General features: G+C 33.7%; 1 protein-coding gene across 1 annotated transcript; it reads right to left on the bottom strand.

The window, feature by feature from the left end:
* Window positions 1-2,155: 2,155 nt before the first annotated feature.
* On the bottom strand, window positions 2,156-7,944 carry LOC112519500 (uncharacterized CRM domain-containing protein At3g25440, chloroplastic). Its single transcript, XM_025127653.1, has 4 exons — window positions 7,817-7,944; window positions 7,372-7,717; window positions 3,769-4,170; window positions 2,156-2,850 (listed from the first exon to the last, which is right to left on the bottom strand). The coding sequence occupies exons 1-4, from the start codon at window positions 7,912-7,914 to the stop codon at window positions 2,536-2,538; spliced, it is 1,161 nt and encodes a 386-aa protein (XP_024983421.1). The 5' UTR covers window positions 7,915-7,944; the 3' UTR covers window positions 2,156-2,535.
* Window positions 7,945-9,325: the final 1,381 nt, after the last annotated feature.

Raw genomic sequence — 9,325 nt, 5'->3', positions numbered from 1 at the left:
TATTTTTAATTAAAATAAATTAATCAATAATTTTTTAAATCCTTTTTTAATTTTTCTATTTGAAAAATCACTAATAAAATATTTTTCTTTTTTAATTAAAATAAATTTCATCAATAATTTTTTTAATGCAAGTACTTTTTTCTGTAAATACAAGTACTTTTTGGTATATTTGTTTCATTTTATAGATATAAGTATTTTTTTTGTTCAAAAAATCTTCAAAAACTTAATCGTTCAAAATATGAAAGTCCATTGGGTTTTTTTTCCATTTTTTTCATTGTTTTATCACATTAACAAGTTTTGTAGATCATAAGAATGTATCTAATAGGTTTTAGAAAATCCAAAAAGTTATTTAACATGTTTTAGAATGTTTAAGAACTTATTTGTTTCAAAAAATTGTCCAAAGACTTAATATTTGAGAAGTGGTATATTTGAAAAATAGAGAAGTTATCTTAGCCTTTCATCTACCAAGATTTGTAGCTTTAACTGTAAAGTACTAGATAATTTATCTTATAGTATGTAAAAGATTGAGGGTTAGTTTCATAACTTTTACAAATAGACGGCAAAAATAGCCACAATAATCAATAAATAGCCACAAACTTTCTGCAAATTTACGGATTGAAAAGTTTCTGATAAAGTGCAAATTTAACATATCATGATGGGAAAAATAATACATTTATCTTTTGAATTATTAATTTTTTTTTAATAAAAATCAATCAACTTCAAAGTCGTTAAAAATCCATAAACACACTTTCAAAATCAGACGTAAAAAGGTTGTTAACGTCACCAAAAAACAAAAATCAATTTTTAGAGGTGGTATGATTGTACCTAACAATTTTTGTAATACATTCTAAACTTCATAAAAGGAAATTTTACTTATTATATATTTAAATCAAATATAATATGTAATTTTTTTTTTTGTAAATATGAAATAAAATAGTTATACGATTATTCATTAAAAATATATGAAAATGAATTTTTTAAAACCAAAAGTTTTGGAATTTTTTTATAAACAAGAAACCCGTTCCAACTTTTGTTATTTCATCTAAGAGGCCGTTTACTAAACACTTACTTAGTAAGTGTTTACCTGATAAATTTCTTCGTCGGATGAACAAGAGAAGGGCCAAGAATCTTACCGGGTAAGAGTGATGAGAAGAATGGGGAGTCTTACCCGGTAAGTGAGAATGACGACTCTTACCCAGGTAAACGCTTACCCAGTAAATTGTTGAATTCAATATGTTTTGATATACTAAAATCTTACGCATAATCATAATGTTGACTCCTATCGGTAAACGCTTACCGGGTAAGCAATTGGGTAACGTATGTCGATACCAATATTCGAGATTATAATTCGTATCGAATCACAAAGTAGCGAATTCTATTTTAAATTTATATGAAGGGTATTTTATTGAAGTTTATCATGATTCTCATGGTATCCATGTGTTTGGAGGACCAAAAAGGAGATGGGGCATGTGCAAGTGGTGATGTTAAATACATGTAGGTAAGGAATCAAGAAAAGTTAGCCAAATTTGAGTAAAGTATAAAGCCATCAATATCAGCAACATGATTGAAAATGATGTATTGCTTACAAGACAAACAAAACCCATCTTTTCAAGACACTTCACCAACTTGCTCAAATGTCATTTTTGTTTTTGTTTTGTTTTCTACGTCGATTTGAATAACGATCTAGCGATGGTTTTGGCTGAACGACATGACCCGTAAAAAGAATAACGACAACATGGTATGCACGTAAAGATCTAGTGACGGTTTTGTTTGATCAACATGGCCCATAAAAAGAATAATGAAAAGATGAAACTGGAATTCACAGAGAGCAAAAGACTAAGATGGCCGTGAAGTGAGTTCGAGTCACTATATCGTTGTGTTGAAAAGTATTCAACTAGTAGGTAGTTGAATCTCTATCTAAAAGAGCTTTTACAAGGGTGTGTCTGGCACACAGATGGGTCTAGACATGACAAGATTGGGTGGGCGAGAGTGAGGTAGAGCAGGTGAAAGGATTGTTCTAAGGTTTTGGGGTTTCAATTTGAGATCAGTAATTTACTAATTTTGTCTTGTATTCATGATTTTTGTTCACCTATTTCAGCAAAACAAAAGAACTTTTGTCTCACAACAAGTTTCTGTCATGTCTCACATTCCTACACACACACACACACACATATATATATATATACACACACACACACAAGTTTGATCGCCCGTTTGCTGATGTGGGACTCCAACAGGCTTGAAGTCCCCTCGAACGGAGGTAAAAGAGTGGGTTGAGTCCCTAGATCACCTCCGCTCTGATACCATGTTAATATAAGTGAAACCTCTTTGGATCTCTCTATAAAAGAGCTCCTAGATAGAAGAAGGTTCAGGCATATATACAGGTTTAATATTTCGTGTCTGGCTGATTCAGAACTCCAACAGAACTTTTGACTCAAAACAAACTATAACAGAATCCTTACCGGTTTTGGATTAGATGAAGGATTATGCAAGATCTCAATCGTCAAACTATACTCTTCCTCGGGACATTTTGCATTATGTTTCTTCATCGCTAGAATCCAGTTCAGTACTCAACTCATCTGTGCAGTTTGTATCACTTAGAGACAAATCATCGTGTTCATAGTCATCGTCATTTGCTGATAATTCTTCATTAGAGGAACTATCAAAGTTATCTTGTTTTCTTTTTCCTGTGCTTTCACTTACACCACCGACAACAGTTTTCGGGTTATGATCAGCAGGATCACCATAAAGTGCGATGTGCCTACGATACAGTTCTAGTTCCTTCTCAGCAATTGCAATGAAGTGTCTTGCAGACTCGAGCGATTGCTCATACTTTGACTTTTCTAAGGCCTGCATGTATCAGAAGACAAATGAGGAGTTAGTGTGGATGGATCCAAAACATGGTTCTAAATGTGGTGAGGCGTGGCATGGTGTCGAGGTCAAGCCTCAAGAGCCACGGTGAGACCACAATGTTTTTTAAGGCTGGACTTATGGCAGCAATGTGTATATCATATATATAATTGTATATTTACACACATGTTTTCTACTATTATTCAATGAGTCAATGGTATTAGACAATTAAATTAGGTTATACTCTAATAATTAAAAAGTAAGATACTAAAATGGTAAGAAAAATTAACTATCATGCTACAAATACTGTACATTGGGCCATGGCATGTCATAGGCTTAACATGGTGTGAGACATGAGCCTTGAGCCATGGTGCATCACGACGGCTGCCGCGCAAGCTTTATAGAACACTGCAAACAGTTTTTTGGGTCTCACTCAATGTCATTTCCCGGTTTACTAGTCCCATGGGGCAAAATGCTAATCCGAACAAAAACCATTTTTTTTCCAGGGAGTGTTATTAAATCCCATAGAGGATATTTGGTCTGCCTCTAATTTCCAAAGAGTCCCCTTCGTGGATAAGCTGGCTGCTAGGATGTCCAATTGGACCAACTGTTTCCTCAACATCTTGTGTATAACTCAGCGTTTTCAGTCACTCTTAGCGAGCCAAGGTGCCAACCATTTTACTCAATTTATTTACTTTGGATGGATTCTAAGGGAAGGCCCGGTGAATGAAAATCTGAAAATAGTCATTTTGAAGTCAATATTGAATTCCTAAAGAAGAGGGGTACAGAAGTTTGGGGGACTGCAAATGAGCACAAATCTTGGTTTTATGCTGACTGATGAAAAATAAAGATCAACAGAGCAAAATAATGATGGTAATACACAGTTACAGATATTTGAAATAGATAAAGGGTACTCACCTTTTTCTTGGACAAAGTGTCAATCGGACTCATAACCTCGGGCTGCACATAATCCTTTCCACGATAAAAGACTATGGTGTCATCTCCAATTACCTGAATCGGGATTCCACCACTTAATCTTGCAATTTCATTAGCATACTCGTGTACTTGATCAGGTTTACAAGGTTTGCAGATGACCTTTACAGTCTCATGTTTTTTCCAATGCATATGCATATTAAGAACAACACCACCAAATACACCTCTTCTTCCAACTGGTACGTAATTCGACCCTTTCTGGGCCATCTTTTTCATGTAGAATCGCTCTTCACCTGTTATCTCAACTGGTTTGACCATAGGACCCTGGAGTTTTGGAACTTCATAGCTCTTGAGTCTTTCAATAAGTAAAGCTTCCTTAATTTTTGTCTGCAATAGCAAAGGTAGTTTTAGACAAGTATTTTAGTATATGTTTAAGTTTCACAGTCAACCAGTACTACAATAGAATCACGGCTGCAATTAACAACAAAAATAAAGGGCATACAATAATCCAAGAATCCCAGAACAAATATGTTGCTTCTGTTCATAGATGATAAATGTTTTCAATATTTAGTCGGCAAAATCTATTAGTATTAGTTTATTACCAAGAAAGCCCATATATATGAAAAGTATAAAGTGCTCTCTTCGCCTGAATATGGTAAATTCAATCATAATGCAGTCTTAATCCTCAAATAAGAGGATAGATGCCCATCATGCCCAACTTGCTAAAAAGAATGATCATAGTCCTTCACGCAGTCTAGCACTCGGCTTGAACATGAAGGGAGAAAAAGGATGGAGACCGAGTTGTCATCCCCACAACATCGAAACGTAAAAAAACGTAATTAAAATCTATAACTTAGCATCTCCAATGGAGGTTCTTATAAGAACCCACTTTTTGTACTTTTTCTTGCCGCATCATTTTCAGCTCACCAAATTAAAAACTTGTATAAAAGTTCACAATGGTAGTTCTTATAAGAACTCCTTTTGTGGGTCCCATGTATTTTTTTGCATCAATAATTATATAAAAAACTAATAAAATACCATAACAAGTCAAAAAAATAAAAAACTATTAAAATGTCATTTCACACATGGTCTAAGGTAAGAACCAAGGTTCTTGTACAAGAACTCCAAGGATGTTAGTTTCTTATAAGAACTCTCTCCGATGATGGTTCTTGTAAGAACCTTCACTTTTTGTTTATTAGAACCTCCCATTGGAGATGCTCTTACTATGCCCATGGGAATTTTGACAGATTATCACAGCAAAACTAGATCAGGCTAGCCAAAAGAACTAACTCACATAAGAGGTATCTAGTCCATGTCATACCGTTCATTTCTTGCTCTTGCATGACACAAGATCTCCACCAAGCAAAGAAATGGGAACAGTGGTGGATCTCCGAGGGGTTGGCATCCTACCAACTCAGCATCAGAAAAATTGTTACCCTATTGTAACCCTCCTCTATGAACACTCAATGCTCTATGGTGTCCTATTTGTCCATAGGATATCTTTCTCTGGAGCTTCCTTGAGATAAGGTGAAATCAAAGACAAATCATCCCAATCATCAGTGAAGAAAGTTAAATAAGCTTGACCAACTATGCAATGTTTAGACATGTACATGTCATGTGACTACACTTCCAAACCATCTCATGTTTGACTATTGGCGGCAACGATAGAAGGTGTTGAAGACTAGATTTAGATGGGTAGCAATCCGATAACTGATGCCTAACGTCACAGGTTGCCAAATTTGACTGAGGTTGGGCTGCTCAAGCGCTCTGGAGTTGCTGCGAGGCTGCGAGCATTCACCAAGAGGGGCTACATAGATATCAATAATTCCCTAGAGACTCAGTGTGTTCTATGGAACATTCTATGTTACTCTCTATCTTGTAGTATTTGTCTAGAATCCTCTCGATGCAGACTGAATATTTTGCAGTAAACCTACATGGTTCCTAATATCTAAAATTCTGCATAGAGGTTCCCTCATATGTACATCCAACAAAGCATTTCACGAAACCATTTCTAGCATTCCAAGTCTCTCTCTACAAATTTCCTTATTCTTCAATGCAAGCAGGCAAATCGTCGTTAACTGAGCACTCACACAGCAAGGCAAGTGCCAAAGTGGCATGGTTGGTTAAGGCAAAGCAACAACCTGTGACAAAGCTTAAGCTCCGATAACAATTATATTTATTGTTTAGGGTTTCAAAAAGTGTGTTACTGCCGATAGGAAATCTGTAAAGATGAAATACATAGCCATCAAGCCTAAATATGACAAATATAATGGATACACTAACCTAACAATTTTCAATTAGCTCTTCCTCACTCTTAAATAATACGATTTCATCTATGTTTCACAAGTTGAGGTTTCCTCTGCCTATATCCCCCTGTATTCTGTAACAAAGTTTAAATTCTTATATTTCTATGCAAAAAAAAAAAAAAGACAATGGACAAAGCATATTGACCACAGAACTAAACTAGCTCAAATTAGCTTCCTCACTATCACTCAGAAGTCAGAACTTGATGTTCTTCCAAATTAAGAAAAAATGGTTCTTACATCTTCCTACCTCCATTTTATGTAAAAGAATAAAATTAATATCCGTGCTTACCCTTTTCTGAAACTCTAAAACCTATATATTACTTTTGAAACACAATAATGGTCGACTAATCAAAGTTTATACAAACAGTTTGCATAAACAAGGATCAAGGGGATACACAAAGTTCCATGAATAGGTCTAGAGAAAGAATCAAATATCTTAGAATTAAGTACACTTTTCACATTCACTCATATGAAAACTCATAGTAATTAGTATGGTGTATTACAAGCAAGTTAGGTGCATAGATGTTGTTACCTAGGCACTTTTCGAGTTTTTAGCTCTCTAGCAAACTACATACTTTTATAGTTCTTTGATAAATTGTTGGAAGATTGTGATGGTGAATGTCTATGTCTCCTATCATGTTTTATCACTCTAAATCTTAAAACTGGTGGTATTACCACAAAGATGCTCCCTCCCTTCCCAAAAAAAGTACGAGGTCATGTTGACTTATAAGGTGAAATGAACTAGGTCAAATACATTGAGTTGGATTTTCTGTAGAATGCAATACCAAAACTTTTGTATTTTGTAAGAAGTTCGGTCCATATCCGGTGTGGGCATTAGAGCATTGAGAGGACCTTTCCCTAGTACGAGAGGACCGGGAATCTGATTTGAGCTATGGACGAATATGCACGCATACGGTTCACAGGATTCAGCCAGTTGTATTGATAGTGGAATATCATTGAGAAATAGGAATCACATATCTTTCCGGCTAAGGAATGGGAAATCCTTCTCCTGTTCCATGTGCCTTGGATGATCCACATCTCAGGGTCAGGGGCCGATGAGCTTTCGTACAAACACTGTAATTCTTCTAGACACTTCCTCCTCCTCACCCCCATCTTCCACCGTCACTCTCTTTTTAAAATATAAAAGCATCCTAATATCATACTACGTAAATTCATCTACATTTCACATGCTTTTTACCTCTTAACTATACACAAAAGATTTGGAGACAATATTGAATGTATACCTATGGAACTATGCAAATATTTGTATTATGATATTGACCTTTTCAAGCTTATATTTGATTCGTTCCTCGACAGTGGCAAACTTGCCTTTCCTTTTAGACCCTTTGATGGTGAGACGACGAGGGTCCCTTTTGTTGGCTGATCTTCTCTTCTGCTTCTCTTTCTTCCTCTGCAACTTCAGCCTTTTCTTTGTTAGCCACTTGTATTTCTTTGGCGGATCGATTTCAAATATCTCGAATTTGGGTTTGCCTTGTGATATAACGCAACGCACTGATGATGAAGACGACGATGACCCATAGCGCCTACAAATGGTCAAGTTTCTGAATGCCCACCAACTGTTTGATGAATTGAATGAAGCTAGAGTCCGTTCTTGGTATAGAATTGGCCTAATATGAGTTCAATAAACAATGAATTGACATATGGGTGTTAATTCAATGTACAAGTATAGATTACCAGAAAAGCAATTGAGAAAGATTGATGGATACCTGGGACACGGAGAACAAGAGTTGAAAGTGGGTTTGAAAAATGAAGCAAAGTATCGTCTTCTGAAGCCACGAAATGAACGACTTACCATATGATTCATTCTGTGCGCGTGGAGCAAAGCATATCGGCATTCGGCAATCAGATCATCCCAAATTTCATAGAATTGTTCGGGCTTCAGATTTGGGCCTAAAATTTCACGGTTAATCCGACCCGGATTCAATAATCGTATCGTAAGAGCCTACTAAATGCCTAATAGGCCTAGGTTTAGGTCTGGTTCCGGGGCCCATTTGGAATTAATCGGATTCGGACCCGTTCAGTTTAGCAGACCCGAGTTTTTAAGGGGGCCATTTTGAAATTAATCGCTTCTATACCCATTTAATCTTTTTATAATTTCGTATCTATACTATCTTATAAAGCATTTGGTTAAAATTCTTAAAAACTTTTAAATTCGTTCATCCCTATCCAATTTCATCTCATATCTGAATTCGTGTAACTAATTGTAGATAAACACAATCAAATACAGTATAAACATCTCATTTTAAATATAAAAAATCTAAAATATAATTAGTATAATCATTAAATTCTAACAGAATACTTAATTATTATCTTTATAAAATTTATAATATTAAACCAAAAATAAATTATTTCATTATTAAACTTAAATTAAATTATATATAAAAAATATATTTTATATTATAAATTATTTAACAAAAACTCTTAAAAACACTTTTTATGCGTAAAGTACTGTTTATTAATGCATATTACTTAAAATTCAATTTTACAAGTAATTTTGCATAAATACAACCTATTAAAGCTTCATTTTTAAATTCGTGTAACTAACTGTATATAAACATAATCAAATACAGGATAAACATTCATTTAAAATATAAAAAAATCTAAAATATAATTAAGATAGTCATTGAGTTCTAGTATTATCTCTATAAAAAAATTATATTATTAAACCAAATATAAATTACTTTGTTATAAATCTAAATTAAATTATCTATCTATACTATATTATAAAACATTTGACAAAAACTCTTAAAAACTATTTTTTATGCATGAAGTATTGTTTATTGATGCATATTACTTAAAATTTAATTTTACAAGTAATTTTGCATAAATAGAACCTATTAAAGCTTCATTTTTAAATTCGTGTAACTAACTGCAAATAAACATAATCAAATACAGGATAAACATTCATTTTAAATATAAAAAATTTAAAATATAATTAAGATAATCATTGAGTTCTAACATTATMTYTATAAAAAAWATATATTATTAAACCAAATATAAATTACTTTGTTATAAATCTAAATTAAATTATCTATACTATATTATAAATCATTTGACAAAAACTCTTAAAAACCACTTTTATGCGTAAAGTACTGTTTATTAATGCATATTACTTAAAACTCAAGATTACAAGTAGATTATACGTAAATACAACTTATTAAAGCTACATATTTGAATTCGTGTAACTAAATGCAGATAAACATAATCAAATACAG

The sequence above is a fragment of the Cynara cardunculus genome (genome assembly GCF_001531365.2).
Source record: "Cynara cardunculus var. scolymus isolate 2C chromosome LG 10, CcrdV1, whole genome shotgun sequence".
NCBI classification, from domain to species: Eukaryota; Viridiplantae; Streptophyta; class Magnoliopsida; order Asterales; family Asteraceae; genus Cynara; species Cynara cardunculus.
Note: the sequence above shows the minus strand (reverse complement) of the source record. Positions and strands in the feature narration are given on the sequence as shown.

Coding starts and splice junctions, on each gene's coding strand:
- LOC112519500 (XM_025127653.1), bottom strand. CDS start 7,914: ATGAATCATATGGTAAGTCGTTCATTTCGTGGCTTCAGAAGACGATAC. Junction 4,171..7,371: donor TCAAATATAAGCTTGAAAAG/GTCAATATCATA, acceptor TTGCTATTGCAG/ACAAAAATTAAGGAAGCTTT. Junction 2,851..3,768: donor ACACTTTGTCCAAGAAAAAG/GTGAGTACCCTT, acceptor TGATACATGCAG/GCCTTAGAAAAGTCAAAGTA.